Source organism: Numenius arquata, chromosome 5 (genome assembly GCF_964106895.1).
Source record: "Numenius arquata chromosome 5, bNumArq3.hap1.1, whole genome shotgun sequence".
Taxonomy (NCBI): Eukaryota; Metazoa; Chordata; class Aves; order Charadriiformes; family Scolopacidae; genus Numenius; species Numenius arquata.
Genome location: NC_133580.1, coordinates 70,369,591 through 70,390,049, shown reverse-complemented (window position 1 = coordinate 70,390,049; position 20,459 = coordinate 70,369,591). Strand labels below are relative to the sequence as shown.

Sequence of the window (20,459 nt, the reverse complement as noted above, 5' to 3'; positions counted from 1 at the left end):
ATTGAGTGTGAACAGAGCGTGTTTAGGGCTGCTGGATGGCACGGCAGAGCACAGACGGGCTGGATTAGCTGACACGCGTGTGAACTGGGAGGGAGAGGGTGCACGTATAAAATCAAGGCAGAAGGGCAGGTGGACACAAAATTCAGACTTGCGGGGTGTGAAAAGCTGCGTGTTACGTGTGTCTGTGTGCGTTTTGGAGGGGTCACTACAACTCAAACCAGCAACAACTTTTTTTCAGTTCCTGTATTACTTACACTTGCAAACAAAATGGAATATTCCCGCTTCCTGCCTTTGATGATGATACTGTTTCCAGCAGCTATAAATGAAACTGAAAGCAGACCCATACAGATACTTACTCCACAGCATTGGTTTAAATGTGTGAATTCTCCTATAGAACTTTTTAAAGAATGTGGTACACATGAGACAGTTCCTGAAAGCATCCACTGGATTCAAACCCCAGGTTTTCCCACTATTCATATCGAGTGTTCGGTAGAATGATCAATAACCGGAAGGGAATGGAATAAATACTGAAGTAGAAGTCACAGATCAAAGAGATAACGAAGGATTATTGTTTTTCTCAAGATTTCCTGCAGCTTTATGCCAGCAACAAAACCAAATGTCCAAAGTTAATCAGCCTCACAGACTCACCAAAGGCAATGCATTTGTTAGGTGTCACTTCCCCAACTGGGGCCTCCGCTGACTTTCCATGGCTGGGTCATGTACTACCTAGGAGCCCTAGGAGCAGGAAACACAGCTTTGGGTCTCGCACCCATACAGAGACTGGGATGCACAAAAATTATCTGCATTATTTACTCTTTCATTAGGAGCCCATCTTGATGACTATCGTGGTATCTGCAAGAATGTTTTATTCTGGGTTTCTAAAATATAAAGAAAAATAAAAATATAAAGTTGTGCAACCTGGAGAAGTTTCACACCTCCCCAAGGCATTCTCTCATTCAAACCATGACAAAATTAATCCCTGACCTTCGTTAGCAGCTTCTGCCCATGACAAAAACAAAGCTTATAAGCCCAATGAATTTAACAAGCTTCTCTAAAAACCAAAAGTACTTTTATTGCTGTTGCACTCACAAAAGGCTCAAACCTTGGAGGGTGGTAGGGAGAGCAGGTATAAACTGTATGTTATAAAACCAGAGGAAAACGATTTGCTCTACGCTGCAAGATTAGAAGGAGCAACTCTTTGATCAGAACAGAGGTCACCATCATAAAAGAAACTGAACAAATAGTCTCAGACAGGCCATGCTGCCTGTGCCAACAACAGTGGTGTTTTGTAACTACTCCGTCTGATTCGGGGCTTGAGAATACAACGCAGAGTGATAAAGTAATCCGGTTGCTTTCATTAGCAAGAAACTGCACTGGGTAGCTCACAACACCCTTTCCAAGCCGAGCAACTTAAACGGATACTTGAAGTTATGTGCAAATGTTGTAGCCCAGTATTAAAATGCAGATTTGAACACAACTGAACTGAGCGTTACCACAGCCCCGCTTGGCCTGGATCAGCTCAGCAGCGGAACGACCCTTCCGTGCCATTTCCCAACCACGTGCTGCACCGGAAAGGGACGGAGGGGACAACTCCTTGCCAACAGCTTAAAGGGTAAAATCCTGTCCTGCAACTCCCCTTCCTGGATCCAAACGGGTGAATTCGGTGCATTGGGACAATCTATTCCTGTGCCGGGCTGCTTGCGCAGCCAAAGAAATCTCAGAGGTGTTTTGTTTGAAGATGTCAGTCACCTCTTGGATCAAACAATGAAGATTAGGTCACTTTTCCAGGCTTATCACTTGAAAAAGGTGACATCCTTTTCACGCGCACACCACAAATCTCAGGTGGTAAGGCTGAGGTTACCTTTACTCACTCACAACTCTGTTTTCCAATTCTTCTGATTACAACCATTAACAAATGCTTAATTTGTGCTTGTATCCTGCTATAGATCAGTAAAAATCAATGTATTTGACAGAAGAGGACAAAAGCACTGTTCTCATGGATCTGCTGTCACACATCTTGCACTGGTTTGAGATTTTTTTGTGCAGTCATACCAGGAAGTAGTAGGTAGGTGGCTGGAACACTCAGTTTATTTCTCCTGGATCAGATCAAACTGTCATCTACGGAGGTGTTTATAAAAGTATTGTTCAGTTTAGACCTCGTACCTGAAGATTAGAGATTAAGAACTACAATTATAACTGGATGACTTAGAAATAACATAACTTAATAGTGGTGCTGTTCCCACTAATGCAGTCCTTTTATTAAGAGCATATAGAGGCACGTGAGCGAGGTAGGTTTTGGTGGGATATAAGGAAGATTTTGGGGGAAACCGTGCAGACTTCCTTTCATGATGAGCGTTAGTTCTTTTAAGATTTTTTTAAAAGCAATGTTTCTTTTCAGAGGTGCTGCAGACATGACTGGTGCTTTCCAACACTACCCAAGTAAGAAAAAAGACAACACTTAAGAGTAACCAAACAATGACAGGCTCTTTGCAGTTCTTCAAAAATGTAAGTGGAATAGACACTATTGGCTTGAAACACCAATTCTGTAGTGTACCAGTGCATTAAAACCATTAAACCATTACCAACCCTTACAATCATGTGTTTCTGTGGTTACATTTTCCTTGTTGATGTCCATCAGGTCTAAAAAAAAAGCAAAAAGCGCCCATTCCTCTAATGAGCATGCACTGACTGCCTATATTCAGCTGCCACAAGACTTTTGTTACTGCAGGACCTAACCTTCATCAATGTTCCATCAGTCTTTTTCCAGACAAAAAAAACAGTTCATAGAATGGTTTGGGTGGGAAGGGACCTTAAAGCCCACCCAGTGCCACCCCCTGCCCTGGGCAGGGACACCTCCCACCACACCAGGTTGCTCCAAGCCCCCTCCAACCTGGCCTTGAACCCCTCCAGGGATGGGGCAGCCACAGCTTCTCTGGGCAACCTGGGCCAGGCTCTCACCACCCTCACACCAAAGAAGTTCTTCCCCACATCTCATCTCCATCTCCCCTCTGTCAGTGTCAAACCCTTCCCCCTCCTCCTGTGGCTCCCCTCCCTCATCCAGAGTCCCTCCCCAGCTTTCCTGGAGCCCCTTGAGGGACTGGAAGGGGCTCTAAGGTCTCCCCGGAGCCTTCTCTAATACAGTTGAGTATTAACATCCCAAGTACGTGCTAAGGATGAAATTTTGTCTGGATTGGGGGGCCTGAGGGAGGAAACAGGATATAGCAACACAGTTAAAGGATGTAATTAGAGTGTATGTTCAAAGTGGCACAGGCATCTTGAAGTTTCCTACTTTTTTGGTGATACTCCACCAGCTTTCTTTTAAAACAGGCCTTCGGAGGTTGCCTTTGATGAATGCTCAGTGCCCCGTAAGCACGCGCTGTATGGAAGAACGTCACTGGTAATTGGGAATATGTATGTTGCGGTGGCGGGATGGCGTGAGGGAAGGCTGCAGCCGCGTGTCCGCCATCTCCTGAGGAGATCACCGCGGCCTGCGCCCGCTCCCGCACACACACCCCCAGGCCGGCAAGGCGGAACTGCTCCACAAGGCCCCGTCTTACCCCTCTCCTGCCATTTACTTTGCCGAAGTAACTCAACTGCAGCCAACGGCCACACGGGCGGCTCTGCCCGCCGCTTCGCTCCGCCTCAAGCCGCCCCGCTGTCCTCCCCGCGGCCGCGGAGCTCCCCCGGGCCCAGCCCCGCTGAGGGCCGGTCCCGGTCCCGCCTCACGGCCGGCGGGGCGGGGCGGCGGCGCCGAGGAGAACGGAGGGGGAAGCGGCCGCGCGGCGCCGCCGCGGCGGGTGATGACGTCGGCGGCGCTTCCGGCGCCGGGGCGGTGACCGAGGCACGCACGGAAGGGGTCGCCGCCGGGAGGGTGCCGCGACGGAGCGGGCGCGGGCGGGGCGGCGGAGCGGGGCCGGGGCCGCGACCACCGGGCGGCAGCGGCGGGGCGAAGCGGGGGGAACGCGGGGCGGCGGCGGCTGAGGCGGGACGAGGCGCCCGCTGCCGCTGCTGGAGGCGGCGACAAGTATCGCGAGAGGTGGCGCGGCGCCGGCGCTAGAGGTGACCGAGACAGCGGCGGCGGCCCCGGGTGCCTCCTCCTTCTCCTCCTCCTCCTCCTTCCTCACCGGGCGGATCGGCGGCCATGGAGAAGGCGGCCGGTGCGGCGGCGGCGGCGGTGGCGGCGGTGGAGGGAGGCGGTGACGGCGGCGATGCCGGGAGCGCCACGGCCGGGCCCGGTCCCCCGGAGGGGCTGAACGGCGGCGGCGCCGGTACCTCACCGCCGGCGTGCCCACCCGGGGCGGCGGCGGCAGCGGCGGCGCCGCGGGGGCTGGTGCGGGTGTGCGACCTGCTGCTGAAGAAGAAGGCGGCGCCGGCGAAGGCGAAGCGGAGCGGGCGGGCGGGCCGGCCGGCCAGCAGCAGCGAGAGCGGCGGCGGCGGCAGCGAGAGCAGCAACAACGGCAGCGAGGAGGAGGAGGAGGAGGAAGACGAGGAGGAAGAGGAAGAAGAGGAGGTCTCCGAGGTACCCGGGGTCGGGGGAGGGAGAGGGATGCGTGGAGGGGGCCTTTGGGCCTGGGGCGGGATGGGGGGGCGATGGCCGGGTGCCGGGGCGGCCCCGGGGGTTGCCCTACTGATCCGGTTTCATAATTCCTCGCCGCTCCCGCCTCCTCCGCCCCCGCCTCCCCGCCGGGCCCTGCCGCAGAGGCAGGAAGGGGGCAGCACCGCGCCGCCCGCCCCGGCCTCATGGCGGGGCCGCACACCGGGCCGCGGCGGGAGGGCGCCGCCGCCGGGAAGGCTGGGGAGGGGGGTGCCGGTGTGTGTCCCCGGGGCGGGGGGGGGGGGGGTCCCTTGGGGAAGGTGTGGAGAGGGCCCGGGGGGTTCCCCGAGAGCCTCAGCCGGCGGCCCTGGCGTGGGGCACGCGTGGTTTTTTGATGGGGCGAAAGGCCCCCAAAATGGTTGAGGTGGCCCTCGAGGCCATGTGGCGTCTCCCCCGTGAGGGTGGGAACGCCGGCGGGCTGAGGCTCGGCAGACAGCCCTGAGCGCCGGGCACGCTGCTGGAAAGCTCTGTGGGCGCCCGGTCGTGGGAATCGCTCGTCTTGAGGAAAAGCAGGTGGATTTCGGTAAAGAGGAGGCTGCCCGAGAGCCCTGGGCCTTCTGCTCCTCTTGGACGCCTTCTCTGAACCCCACAGCAGCTGCCCTCTCAATGTAACCCCGAAACAAGCCCGAGGAAGCGTTAAGCCCCGCTCGTTTAATGTTAGGTTTTTCAGGTAGGTATGGCTGGAAGAGGCCGAGCAAGACTTGAAGCCCCTGCCTTATTTGCATATATAGTCGCACGGAGGTGCTTTGCTGGGTGCTCTTCATTCTGTAACCGTCTAAGCTGGATGTTCACTTCCGCTTTTTTTGAATAGTGTCCTCAAAAAAAAAAAAAAAAGTCCATTTCAAGTTCACAAGCTTTTCTTTGAACTTTATTTCTTGGCGGTTTGGCTTTTAAGTGGTATATCTACTTTTGCGTTAGAAATTAAAATGAGCAGGAAGAAAGGGAAGGAAGAGTCTGATACGTTTAAGGAAGGGCTGGGCGAAGATGGTGATAGGTTTTTCCACAGTTAAGAAGCACTCTGCATTTTATTTCTGCAGAAGTTGATACAAGAAGTATTTTATCCAACTTCTGCGAGAGAAATTGGACACAATGAGTGTGTCTCAATTAACAAGTAATTATGCCTGGTGGTTTGTTTCTGTAGTGGTTATTTTTAGGAAAGTCAGTTTCATCAGCTAGATAGAAGTTTTTGAGGTGTCACACTTGTAAGATGGGCAGCTGTGGTTAGGTGCTGAACCGTGCTAACTAGCAGTCCTGCAGGTACTGGAAGAACTCTCTTATTCTCTCCGAGTCTGTTGAGTTTTGCCATGGTGGTGTGTGGCCAAGGGATGGAGGTTCTCCAGTGACTTAGCAGATGCATCAGTTGATAATTGGGCGCTGAGATGAGTTGTGTGTGACAGCCACCTTCAGCAGGATTCCTGTAAAGTGAGACTTAATGGCGACATCGTAGGCAGATTTATTTTGTGGTCCATTCTTCCAAATGGCTCCATATCCTGGTAGCTTTTAAGTATAGTGTGTATGGCATGACGGGACAAGGAATTAGCTGAGGTGAGCCTTCGCCTGCACACTGTGCCTTACATAGCCATAGGTACCTATTTAATATGCTTTTGAGACCTGCAGAGAGATAAAAAAGGCAAATGATCATTAAACTATCATGAGGCAGCAGAAGAATACATGGCTTTTTGATGGAATGACATGTGTTGTAGATACCCAGAGTTGGCAAGGCACTTTTGGCATCTGGAAGCTTCCCTGACTTTTTCATCATATACGTAGTAAGTGAAGGCTTTCTAGTCTGGGTGACCTGGGTTTAAAGATTAAGCAGGGGTAAGAAAATGGTAAACAAGGCAATGATACTGAGTTTATTAAGCTCAGGATAGCATTCGTATTGTCGTGTGACAGCTTCGTTTATAATAATTCTTCTTCTTGATCGTTCAGGTTGCTGCAAAAATCTATTCTAGTCTTTCTTCCACTGACTTCAGGATGAAATGGTGCAGTTTAGGAGAATATGCACAGCTGAAATCCCAGTTTTTAGGAATGCGAACATGAGGATGGCCTGATTAATGGAGCAGAGGATCTCACTTCAAAGTGGTTCCCAGCAGCTCCTGGGGAGGAAATGTGTTTTGAGTGTTCTCAGCGAAAGGGAGTTTTCTTTGACTGAAAGCAACCTGGTGTTTAATTTTGGCTTAAAAAAAAAATTAAAACAAATTGTGTTTCTGCTGTGGGATTTTTTATTTGTTTGGGGTTTAAAATTTTCTTTAGTTTAGACTTTCTTGAGATGTGCATAGCTTGTGTGGCTTTCAGCAGCTGGATTGTGGCCTTCTGACCACGGGCAGTCTGGAAGGCACAGAAAATGAAAAACAAAGAAATCTAAGCTTATGCTTTTGCTGTGAATGGAAACTATTGTGGGAACGCTGCATAAGATGGTGTTTCCTCCCAACCATTCAGTTCATTATCTCTGTAAACTTAAGACAGTTTGTCTTAGGTTATTTTTTGCCCTTCCCATGCGTAATAGATTAAGACTTCTCTAATCTCTGAAGCGAAGTACTTCTAGATTTGACTACTAATGAGGCGGCTTCTAAAAATCAGGAGTACAGTAGCAACAAGTCAAAAGAGTTACAGTCGGAAACCTGGCGGATAATAAATCACAAAAACCCCATGAGTGGAAAGACATTGTTTGGCTCAGTTGCTGCTGAGCTGATGGAATGGAATAAAAAGTAGTAATCAGATGTTTTCATCCCGGGCTGTTTCTAAACTCCATTAGATCTCAGTGTGGAAGCACAGGCACTGGATACAGCTTTGGGAGAAGTTCAATTGAAATCTCATACCAACAACTTAATGAGCTCCTGCTACAACGTCCATGGCAACCTCCAAGGTTGCTTTTTGAAATTGCAGCAAATTGCTGCTTGCCAAAACCCCCAAGATTTGAGGTAGCGCGGTCCAGTATTGTCTCTAAATGGCAAATTGCCTTTTCCCTAACCACCAGCTAATAAAAAAAATGGCAACTCTTTTCAGTACACAGGACGAGGAATCTTAAGGTAAGAGAAAAGTGACAGTAGAAGTTCCGTAGCAGGGAGGTAAGCTTGCATGCCTCCTGGCAGAATTCTGGCCTTAGTTCATGAACAATCATGTCCAACAAGTGAAATTGTCCATTTTCCATAGGGTAGGCTCACAAGCTGTCTAAGGAGCTGCCTTGTTGTTAAATAGGAGTGCAGTGCCCCTTCCATGGGGTGGTAGCTTGCAGAGTGTGCATTCAGGCAAATATTGGATTGGTGCAGTGACACGCATGGAACATGTCATGGGTTGACGTGTTAGATGTTGAAGGGTGAGATGAAGATGCCTCTCGGTTCTTGATCAGAATTGGGTGAGGAGTGTCACTGAAGAAGGCTATATTCTGAGGCCAGTCTAGTCACGTAATGGAAAGCTGCTCTTACTTTGACTTTTTACCTTCCATCCCCTGTTTAATGTGGCTTATTGATGATATGTAAATATGTGAAACAAATAGTAAGAAAGCTGCCCGTCAAATTTGTGCCTTGGGTCAAATCAAAGGTCTGTCTTCTGAGCTTCTTGACAGGAGGATTTTCAGGACATGAGTCAAAAAATAAGAAGGTGGGGGGAGCAGGTTAGACAAATGAAAGCTGACACATGTGAAGCCTGCGAACATTATTATTGTTTGAGAACTTAATTATTTGCTCTCAGGTTGTTGGGTTTGGGGTTTTTTTGTGAAAACATGGTTTAGCAGTTCCCCTAACCAGGCTCAGATGAACAGAAATCTGTAGGCTTCTTGAAAGTGGGTTTGTATGTACCAATTTTGCTAAACGTTTGTCTTCAGGAAATAGTGAAATAGTACCAAAAAGGAGCAAGTTTTTGTAGAAAGTTGCTACTTAAAAATCTGCATTAGAGCTTCTCATTAAACCCAGAAAAGTTTTTAATTGTATATTAAAAACTGTTTACAAGCTTGTTTCAAGTCTTTGAACTTACAGGATGTTTGCTGCTGGCAGTGAAGTTTATAATTGCCTTTCCTAATATCATGGCCATTTTAAGAGTTTGTAAGTTCAGCGTTCTCCTTCAGCAAAGAGTCTCGTGATAATTAGATGTAGATCAGTTGTGGATTTGTGTGCACTTCTTTCTTTCCTCCATTTTTCTGATTGGTATAATTTGTCACTGGATTCTCATATGACCTGTAAATTGAGGGTTACGTTTAAGAAAGCCAGTGTTAGCTGTGCCTGAAAGTGCTGCCCTGTGCAAAGGATGGTTTTGAGGTGTTTTGGCTGTTTCTTAAGCATTCACAGAATCATAGAATGGTTTGGGTTGGAAGGGATCTTAAAGCCCATCCAGTGCCACCCCCTGCCCTGGGCAGGGACACCTCCCACCAGACCAGGTTGCTCCAAGCCCCCTCCAACCTGGCCTTGAACCCCTCCAGGGATGGGGCAGCCACAGCTTCTCTGGGCAACCTGGGCCAGGCTCTCACCACCCTCACAGCAAAGAAGTTCTACCCCAGATCTCAGCTCAATCTCGCCTCCTTTCAGTGTCAAACCCTTCCCGCTCCTCCTATGGCTCTTCTCCCTCATCCAGAGTCCCTCCCCAGCTTTCCTGGAGCCCCTTTAGGGACTGGAAGGGGCTCTAAGGTCTCCCCGGAGCCTTCTCTTCTCCAGGCTGAACCCCCCCAACTCTCTCAGCCTGTCCTCACAGCAGAGGGGCTCCAGCCCTCCCAGCATCTCCGTGGCCTCCTCTGGCCCCACTCCAACAGGTCCATGTCCTTCTGCTGTTGGTGGCCCCAGAGCTGGAGGCAGCACTGGGGGGTGTCTCCCCAGAGCAGAGCAGGGGGGCAGAATTCCCCCCTCGCCCTGCTGGCCATGCTGCTGGGGATGCAGCCCATTCTTGTTCTTACTGGGGCCTGGTAGCTGTTGTAAATAGAAGTTCGTTTTTGTTTTTTCAGCTGCAATTGAATTAGTAATTGAACTGAACTAGTACAATGAAGTAAATAAAACAACAAAACACGACTGGTCCTCTAAAATTTGTTCATGCAGAAGAAGCTACTCTTTAAGTTCTTCAGCTTCAAATACAAGGTGTGAATCTGAAAACTTGGGCTTGCTGGTGTGATTTTGAGAGCGTCACAGGCACGTGGTTGTAATACCTAACTTGTAAAAGGCTTTAACAGCTTAAGTATTAAAGCAGGCTGTTGATTTGAAACACAGAATTTATTTTATAAATTATTTTTTAAATCCCAACTGTCTTAATTAGAATCCTGGAATAATGGCTTTGGATTCTGCAGGGCTGCTGAAGAGCCAGTATGTCTCTCCTGCCCGCTGCATGATACGCCCTCCCTGCTACCAGTGCTTTCATCTCCTCGCGTCTTCAAATACGTGACTGAACATGCAGCTAATTGGGCTCTGTCCTTGTTAGTGTGTGACAACCTGATGTACAGCTGGGTCTCGTACGCTGCCTCATTGTTTATGCTGTAATTCTTTTCTTTCTGTCCACTTGGGCAGTTTTTTTGCCTGTACCATTTGATTTCTTCCCTTCAAAAGAAGACATAAAAGTGAAATCCTTTAGGAAGAACCAAGCTTGTGTGAGACCAAAGGTGATTTGGGTGTTTTCCTCACCAGAATAGTTCCTACAGCGTATGGCTTGGTACGGCAAGAGCTACCTGACATCGGTTGATGTTTCAGCCAAGTTTCACCCCAGTGGAATCTGCTGTAACTGACCTTGGGAAGTATTAAAGCCAAAAGCCTTTAATATCCCTTCCTTACCATTCCCTAGACTAGGGCCCAGCAAAATCTGCCTGGAAAACCGGGATGAAGGCTTGGCCGTGCCCTGCTGAGCACCTTCCAGTCATCGCTGGCATCACCCTGTGGATGATGAGTAGCGTGTGCCCCCGTAGATAAGGGGTGACGTTACTGGGATGGGAGATGGAGCGTGCTGGTGACTGGCTGGGGTGGGAAGCACAGATTAAGTAGTGCCTTTACGTGCATGGCAAAGAGTGTGGGTATGCAGAGCTGGTAAGTGGTGTCTGGTTAGACCTAGTGCGTATTTAGAAAAAAAAAAAAAAAGAAAGAAAATATTAAAGTTTTTTTTTTTGTCTGCTGTATGTAGTTGAAGTTCTTAGTAAGTATCTGGGTTTAAAAAGAAGTCCCCTGCATTAAACAGCCACTGCTGAAGGTGGAGTGAGGTATTGGTGGTGCCACGTGAATTTGTTTACTTCCTCAGATATTTCTTCAGGAAATGTCCTTATAAACATGATCCCTGCGTGCGGGCTGGAGCCAAACACCCCGTATTTTAAGTTAGTAATTTAGTTCTTTAAAGAGAGTGATTTCTCTGGAAGAGATTTAGCTGAGAGAATTTCCTCATCTGTCAACTTTGAAGGCAAATGGGATTATGTATGGTTGGGTTTTTTTTCTCAATCAAAATTATTTGTGCTTATTAAGGATATAGCTGCTTCGGCAATTGGATTTAGGAATTGAAAAATCAATGCTGCAGATCCAAGATAAGTAGGAAGGCTCCGTTTCCAAGGTTAAAGAAACAAGCCCTTCTAACTTTGTGTTAAGAATAAAAACTACACAAATGTGATATTAATGTTTGAGGCCATTTGAGCAGTATCAGTGGATGCCTTGGTGAATGTTCCGCTTTTTTTTCCTGAAATGATGTGCTCCTGGTTTCTTGGCGGTACACTATTTTGGGTGACGAAGTTGAAATAGCGTCTTGAAGATGTGCTGTGTCTGTAGAGCTTCTCTGCCCGTGTGGGACTTCTGTCATGTCAATAACTTGTGATGTTTCAAGAAAGAACACTAATTGTGTGGGTGGGGAAGGCCCTAGTGCTAGGGAATGGTTTGGGTAAGGTCCTTTAACTGACACGTGGACTTAGAGGGGGGGGAAAAAGTCTTCCTTAAAGTGTGGTCAGCCTTACCAGCGAATGTAAACATGGCCTGGTGTTAGCGTGTGCATTCTGGTGAGCTCTGCGCCGTCATCGTGCAGTGTCTACGGGAATATTTGGGGAAAAAAACCCACCCATGCTTGACCAATGCAGGGTTTCCCCTCTGTTTTCCCGAGGCAGTGAGTGCTTTGTGTTAATCGGTACCCAGCCGGGTTCTCTCACTGTTCCAGATGGTTTTCAGCCACATTTTCCCCCCACGTGCAATCTGAAGCTCATGGCTCTCTGAAGAGCTGAAGCCGTGTGGAGGTATTACTTAACTGTGGTGTCACCTTATTTTCCCATTAGGTAATAGTTGTATACCAGGCTAAAAATCAGCCACGAAACGACGCACGTCTTTAATATATCTTTGTTTGTGCTTGCAGTGTTTTCTTTTAGGCTGAATGTTATAATTATGATGATTTTGTTGGCGTTACCCAAAGCAGTTTTTGACAAATTCACTGCTGTTTGATGTGCAGGTGTTTTCCCTCTGCTGTATTTTAGCTGAATCCTCAAGTCTGAGGAGTATAATGGTGTATTCTAGGAAATGTGATGAAATAAACCTTGATTTTTATTTTATTTCCCTGCCCCGCCTCGATATCTCAGGTCTTTGTGGCATTAATCATCAAGAATGGATAACGTGTCCAAATGCACAGCTGTTCAGATGCTGGAAATAAGTTTGCAGTATTAAGAAGATGAAATGTCGCTATTTAGAACATCAGTTTGGGATTCTGGCCTTCGTTCTCCCCAAGTTCAACTTGAAACAGTCAAAAAATGAAGTGTCTGGATTCTCTTTTTCTTTCAGTTAAAATGAAAGGCATCTTTCTTTCGCACAGTAATACGACTTCTTTCTTCTGCGAAGGAGGCTGCCTGGTAGTTGGGCTCAGGCTGGTTTCCCCTTGCCCTAACGAAAAAGGAATGATGATTTCTCAGCCTGTAGGTCTGTCCTCTGGAGGAAGTGTTTTGTGGATTACAGGCTCTGCAGAAGGGAACATCTGAGACCTCTCTCTCTCGGGCAGGGAGGGATTCGAAGATAAGAGGAGGAAGGTTGTTTTTGTCCTCCCAGTTTTTCCCACACAACAGAACAGAATTGAACGCTTTCTTTGGCGAGAAGCTGGGGGTCCCTGGTACCTCCGTGTCTGGCAGGGATCTGGTGACTCACACGTTTTCCTGTCCCCGAGCTTTCCCGTTTCAAAACTTCAGGTATTTCTTTCCTTTTGTTCAGCCTTGTCCTGAAACGCTTTGCCAGTGGAATTTTCCTTTTTATGCCGTTGTGCAGGTGTGAATTGTTCTCCTCCACAGAACGGTGAACAATGCTTTAATGAAGTTTTAAATTTATGATGTGACTTAGTGTTGTGTTTTTTTTTTTCCCCACAAGCGCTGAGTGTTGCTCATCCGCCGTGCCAGTGTGGGTACCAGTCCCGCTGAAGCTGGGGGAGTCGGGCTTGTAGGAAGGTTACAGTGAGCATGCTGCTGCCAAAAAAAAAAAAAAAGGCATTCATTGCTCCTCCCAGCCACTCGGGAAATGATCTCGTTGAAAAAAACCCTCAGCAACAGAAAACTGTGTTTACAGTTGATCAGTTCCTGGATCCAGATTGTCACAAGCGCCTGTGCTGACACAGCGAAGGGCCCGGAACTTGGGCAGGGAGGAGGGAGGGACGGACAGACGGACGGGGACTGCCGTTTTGGGTTCATTTAAATGCCTGTCAAAGAAACGCCTGCATTGTCTTGGAGAACTTGCGTTGTTAAGAAGGCTACAGATCTGGGAGAATTTTCGTATTAAAGGGCAAAGTGGTCCTCATGACACTTCCTTTGGGTCTTCTATCCCAAAGCGGCTGGCTCGGTCCTGGAGAGAGAAATAGGTGGAATTTTTTTTGTGTGTGTTTGCAACTTTAAAACTTGAAAGCTCCTTGAGATAAAATCAGCGCTGGCTGCTTTTTTTTCTCTCTGGCATTTGTTAAGGTTCTTGAAAGCAGCATATTAAGGATAGGGAGAAAGAGAGGAACGAAGCAGTATTTTCTTAAAATGTTGCCGTGCTTTTGAGTATCACCGTCACCGGTTTTGCGTCATTTAGTGCCACAAAGGAGTGGCTTTGTGCACTGCCTAGCACAAAAGTCACAGAGCGCGACTGTGACCAGTGTGGTAACCGTAATATGTAATCGTAATGCATATAACCCAGCTATTTTAAAGAAAAAGAGTGCTTTCAGCGTAGCAGTCTGCTAGATAGATGAACATATGCCTTCTGTCCATCTCCGTCAGGAACAGAAGTGAAAGTTGGCATAACAGCGTGCTGGGATTTCGGTGAAGCATCGGCTTGGTAAAGGATCTCCTCGGTGATAAATATAGCGGCAAACTTTATGTGCTAAACTTTGAAAAAGGGCTTTTCTGAAGCCTGCGTGCGTGTGGGGGGGAAATGTTTATGCTTCTACGTGACTTCTGTGTAAAATCACTCTAAATGTGCTTGTGTCTCTGAGTTGAGGAAATCTTGTGTCGTGGAATTGGGGTGGGAGTTCAGGAGGACGCCAGCACGTGCTCCGAAGCGGGGTGTGGGATAGCATGGTGTGAGGAGTTGATCTAAAAGCTTCCCTCTGCCCGGAGGAGGAATCTCTTCCCCCCGAGCGGTGCCTTTGCCCCGCTGGTTTTTGCCAGTTTTCTCTCTAGCAGGTCACGGGCCATTGAAATGGATATAGATGCTGCTTCCTCCTGTGCCTTGGGACTGGTGTGTGCTGCTGTGTCCCAGCATGGCTTAGTTAAATAGGAGTGTGGCCAAAACCTCCGTTAGGTTGCAAATCTCTTTGCCTTTGGTGACTTTATCAACGTTACTGGTTTTGAAGAAGCGTGTGAAGTAGTGACACCTAGGAAGCCTTGAGTGAACTAGCCTTGAAATAAGGTTAGTCGTAGTACTTAAATGAAATTAAATTTAAAAAAAAAACAAACTACTTTTACATCTAACAAAACCCAAATGTTTTCAAGAAAGTCTTTGGTGGTGGCTTTCGTTGTGCCCAGCGATGGGCATTGCAGAGTGTGCAGTCTTTCCAAACCGTTGGAATACTTGTTCGTAGAAATAAGTTGAGCAATTGATTTTGTAATAAAAGTATTGTGCACACAGTCTGGGACATATTTAAATTATTATTTTTTTTTTTACTTTTTGTGAACTTCCAATGCACTTATTAAATTTTGTCATAGGGAAATAAATCAGACAGACAGAGCCCAAGGGAATCAATGTAAATGCCAGTGGAGAGGGCAGGGGTTCTTCTATGGGGGAGTGTGTGCCCATATGTGGGGTTGAAAGGGGACCTCAGCCGTTGGGGTGGTGAGGTGTCTACCTGTGATGTTGAAGACTGCTGAAGATTTTTTTGTTGGTTTTGGACTTTTTTTTGTTGTTGTTTTGAAAGCCTTTAGGGTTAGTCTTGGGCTAAAATCAGGCTCTTGCTGTGAGTGCATCTTGAATTGAGAAGGGCAAATGTTTGTGAGTTAGTTGTTGTGTCTTTCTTCTGGTGATCTGAGATAAACTGAACCTGTGATTTTATTTTTGAAGACACAACAAAGAAGAGGTGGGGAACGGGAGGTGTTGAACTCCAGTGAACAAGTGGGGTTCAGCTAGAAGGCATTCAAACAGGTGACTGGTTTAATTACACTGATAGTAAATGCTGTGAGTCCTGCTCTGTGGTCCCCAGTCTGTCTTGATCTTCCAAGTAACCTCAGGTGAAACAAGACGTGAACATCCATATTAACAGAATATAAGGAACACAGAAGTCTCTCACTGTTTTTATTCAGTTTATGTATTTTTCCTTTTTCAGCCTTTTCTAACAGCTTGCTCTCTGTAAAATTCCGGGCTTGGTATTGCTGTCAATGAATGTAGGTTTTCTAGCTGGTTTAGTCCCTGAACTTGAAGGTGCCAACTAAGTATTTCTGATCATTAGGAGCTTTGTAAAAGAAAGAAACATCAAGTACATTGTTATGGGTCCTGATTGTTTCCATAACACTTAGAATAGGTCTCAAAACTTGATATTAACCAAGTCCAAGTTCTTTACAAACAGCCTACCTGAATGTGGAGCATTGGGAGCTGAAACAACTGTCAGGATGACAGCTGGGAAAAGGGAGACAGGGACATCCTGATCCAGCAGGCCCTGGATCAGAATTTGACATGGAAATACTTTATATCAGTGTCCACTTAATTGGATTATTATGCATAGAAAAGAATGATGGACTAGGCCACTCAAAAAGGAAGAGGACACTTAGTTCTAAAAAGTGCCTTTTTCTGGTTGAAGATTTCCTAACTCTTTGCGAGGAGTATAGTTGCACTTAAACTACTGAAGAACTTGCAGTGGCTTACAGCTGCTACCTGCAAAAAGGGCTTAGATTTTAACAAATATACATTGGAACTTGTCTAATGTTTTATGATTCAAGAACTGGAGATAAGGAGCTAGCTTCCTGCGTCTTGCATTCACTACTTTTTATGGTTACCAAGTCTTGCGTTACTAGTCGTTCTTTGTGTTTTGTGAGTGCATAGCCAAAATTGTCAAAAATATATTGTGTTACAGCAGGTGTAAGGGAAAGCCTGTGTATTTGGGAGTTTGTGTACCACTGGGCAAAAATAGCAAGCAGCTTGTCCCAAAGCGGGCACGTTTTCCTGCCTGGATATTAAATGGAGTGCACAGACAGAGCACAGGTTAAAGGGGGATGGCTTTGACCTTGTACTCAAATTCTCACATACTAACGTGAAGATATCTTGGGGTAGTACCTATCTTAGAATTTGAGAGGCGTTAGTATGAACATTTTTGGACTGTCTGTGACTCCTACATGTGAGAAATTATTACTCCGTTTTGAGGCTGCTTACCTTATACATAGCTTTCTTGTCACCAGTATTTCACATGTGGAATGAGAAAGGAATATATTTTAACTTATTCAAAGAAGGATACTCCCTGTCCCACATGGTTGTCTTTTCTGAACATGTTCCCCATCTCACTTGTGTTTACCCTCAAACCAGATTTCTTTAGCACATTGAAAGTTCTGCCACTAAAGGCTTGGAACACAGTATTGTTCGGTGAAAACTTGGGCTGCTTAAAGCAGAGAAGTTCTCTTACAGAAAGCTCCCCTTGGACAAAAACTTGTGCCAGTAATCTTAGACTTCTGATGAAAAACACCTTTAAAATCCTTATGTAGTGCTACGTAATTTTGTCTCCCTTTGCACCTTTGTGCCAGTTTTGTTTGGATTTGCACTGGGCAGTTCCTCCCCGGGAGAATTGTGGGGGCTCCTCTAATAAGGGAGAAAACACACTGGACAAATGAGGAGGCAGAACCGCAGGAATGTGTCTTGACACAGTTGCTTTTTAATGATGATCTGGTTTGGTTCATCTTCAGGGCAGTGCTATGGATGAGTAAAGATGGTTTCTTTCCTCCTTTTTCCAGGCTTAGATTTGTCTCACAGAATTGAAGTCCAAAATAATAGGGCTGATGTAAGCACTTACTGGGGAGAAGGCTTTTTGCTGATGAGAAGGGTTTCTCTCCCCCTGTGCCAGACGCTGCTTCCTTGCTACACTATAAAACTCCATTTAGGTGTCAGTGCCGTTTAGGCGCAGATGAAATCTTATTTCAGAAATATTTTTATCTTGTGCATCTACCTGCTGTTTGGAGATGGATGGTGTAAGAGTAAGAGGCTGCTAATAGAATTCTAGACTATTAACTTATGACTCCTGAGTGGAGCATTGCAGTCTCACTTCAGACAGAGCTGACTTTTGACATCCCCTGCCTTAGAGTTCCTGGAAGAAGTGCTATAAACTGAAGGCTTTTGCTTTGAGGCTGTGTGTGCTGTGGGTGAATCTTGAGAGTTTCCTGGCATCGTGTTGCTAACTTTCATGAGTTGTGGAAGCAATTGCCTTTTTTTTTTTTAACTGAGAATGAGAAATCTTCTATGAAACGGTAATGCAGTGTGAATGCTGAAATCCCCCAGTGCTCCTGGGAGGAGATAACAGATATTTGAGAAGGGTTCTCTGGATGTGGAGTCGTCATCTTCCCTGATCCCACCAGAACCTACTGTCCCGCTTCTGCTCAGGGCGGACAGGTCTGAGGAGGGTTGTGCGAAGGGAATCGGGCACCTTTATTCCATCAGAGGGGTCATAAACATCCCAGTCTGCTGTCAACAGTCATTAAACCTCTTTAGTTTTATGCAGTCTTTCAAATTGGCATTAAAAGCTCAGCATGCGTTTATCTTGGCACTTACGAAGGTCGTTAAGTACAGATGCCTTTCAAAGATACTAGTTTCTTCGGAGCTGTGGAAAACCTAGGTCTCAGGAATACCAAATTAAGACCCCTTGAGGAACAGATTTTCATCTTCTCTAGTTTTATATGTTTACCAAATTGAGTAAAAATAAATGAACAGAAAGTAGTGAATGTGGCAGAAGGGCCTTGAAGGCCTTGCTGCTGCCCTGGGCCAAGAGAAGAATATGCTGGACAGGAATGAAAGGTTTGTCTTGGGGAGAAAGCTTAGTTTTTGAGTGGGAAATCATCTTGGACAGTCAAAGAAGTTGCTATGTAGTTGTTAAGAAAAATATGTGGATTCATTATGGAAGTTTTCTTATCTGTGGGAGGTAACGGAGCTGAGACATGGTGGTGTTGATAGTAAGGATGGGCTGCAAGGGTCATCTTGTGATTGGGAAACTCGGTGAATGCTCCATTGCAGGTCTTGGCAGAAGACACTGAAATGCTCAGAAAAAGACACTGGATAAAGGAATAAGGATAAGGATAAAGGAATAAAAAGAAATCGGAATAAAAGTATGTGTTAAAAATGGTAGATTTAAACAGTTTAAAGCCCATCATCCCTGCACACCCCCACTCCCAGTAATAAAAATGAAAGGAAGAAAGTAAATTTCTTTGCTTTGAAATTCACTAAAGCACCTGCCAGAGGGATGTTGGAAGTCCATCAGGCTGACAACTGCGGAGACATGGTTGCTCTAAGAAGTGGAGAAGAAGAAAACAATATCCTATGTGAACATAGAAAAAGCAGATGAGGGCCATGACGTCAGATGGTTCCTGAGGTTTGGTTTTGGACTGACCTGATTTCATGTAATCACTAACTTGAGGATCAGGAATAAGGAGCATGATGAATCAAGAAAGAAGCTGGAACAGTAGGTTTAAAGCTCTTTTTGGTGTCGACGTAGAACTGAGGGACTTTACAAAATGCACCAAGTGATAACGGATGCAAACTACTATGAAGCAGAGGTCATGCTTTTGTGGCATAACAAGATTTTTGTATTTAAAAAAAAAAAAATAACAGGTGATAGGAAAAGTAGCAGAGAAGAACATGTTTCGTGTCTTAGTGGCAGCGTGAACTCTCTACTGCTGTGATGGAGTCAGGAAAGGTGTGTATGCGGGTGGGGATGTAATTCCTAATGAAGGTTGATAAATACTTTGATTTTCCAAGGCAGTGAGTTTATCTGGAAGTAGTGTGTACCCTCGCGGGTGTCTGTCTGGAGAAACATTCAGTTCTGCCTTAGTTGTAGAGGATTTTGAAAAACTCTGTTTTTACTCAAAGGGGAGATAGGCAGCACTTGGCACAGCCCAGCAAGAGGAACGTGGGTAGGAGTATCAGCACTCGCTAAAAAAGGAAGCGATGGCCCCAGCACGAAGCTGAAAGCTGGCATTAGCCGCACGGGCTGTACGTTAGGTGGTGGATAATTGTAGTGTGCCATTTGGAGTTGTTTACCCGTTAGTGTGCTTCCCAATTAAGTTAGGTTTCTTGCTTTGTTTATTTTTTCTTTTCCCTGTGCTGTCTTTAAGATAATTTCGGTGACTGCGTGTTCTTTAATACAAAATAGCTTCAGCAACTGCATCTCTTTTAGGGGACACTGGCTTCCTAGATTTTTATGCGGTTGTTGCATTTAAAGCACTGTTCTGGTGATGCACTTCTGCAGCCTTTAAGACAGAATAAAGAAAGTCCAGACTACAAGAAGTCATCCCTTTAGTGGGTGATAACTCGTGAAGATGTTTGATTGATTTTTGTTGATTATTCTGTGGGTGGTTCTTCTCTTAGACGTGTTTTTTGCTCTCCCCTTAAGCAGTAGTAGTAGTGCTCTCCCAGTACCAGTGGTAAAGCTTGGAAGAGACTGTAATGGGTGGAGTTCCTAGATGCTGTATCACTGCATCCACTGCTTTACTGCCGCTGACTTGGACGTGCTTCTCACCCGTGGAGTCTTTCAGACATGACTTTGAAGCAGCCTTTGGAAAAGCTACCTGAATATTACCCACTGAATGTTTCTCTACCCTATAAACAAGTGCTCCTGCATCTTCTGATGGTTTTTTGTTTCGTGTTAAAAGAGGATACTTAGTCATTTGAAAGTTTGAATGCTGGGATTTTTCCCTTTGTGGATTAATTGAGTTTTCTGATTTCGTGGGTATTTCTACTCCATATGAAAGGACAGTCTTCTCTTTGCGAGTGTGCCCTGCCACGTTCAAATATATTTCATTTGTGGTATATGCCTCAGTTTGCGAGGTGTTTCCTGTGACAATGGTGGGATTTTTGCCTCCTGGCGCTCTGCACTTCACAGAAAATCAGAATATCACAAAATTTTGGTGGAAACCCACCCTGGTTTTTGGTCTTAACTGTCTCGGGAACTTCTTGATTGTGTCTGAGGTCACCTTGTTAGGACTGTCTGCCTGCTGCTGGGGAGGGAAATACTTGGGAAAGCCATAGCCATGCTGACAGAAATCACTGAGGGATACTTTGCACTGTATTGAAGGGTTATTTTCAACTCTTTTTTTTTTTTTTTTTTATCTCAACATGATTTGTTTTTTTTAGTAATGACTGCGCCTCATGGTTCTGCTGAGTAAGGTGTTAGCATCCGCGTGGACATGGTTTAAACAACCCAACCTTGACTCTGAGCTCTGTGACTCTGCAAGCACACAAAAAAAAGTGTGTTTATGTGCTTTGGGGCCGGTTGGTGACCAGTACTGCTTGATCAG

At 46.2% G+C, this 20,459-nt stretch overlaps 1 protein-coding gene across 1 annotated transcript in view; it reads left to right on the top strand.

Annotated features, from left to right (window-relative positions):
- Positions 1-4,141: 4,141 nt before the first annotated feature.
- ANKRD17 (ankyrin repeat domain 17) overlaps positions 4,142-20,459 on the top strand; it is an 87,655-nt gene continuing 71,337 nt past the window's right edge. The window contains exon 1 of the mRNA XM_074147812.1: positions 4,142-4,519. Within this exon, the coding sequence (XP_074003913.1) occupies positions 4,142-4,519 (378 nt within the window). The remainder of the gene's footprint in view (positions 4,520-20,459) is intronic.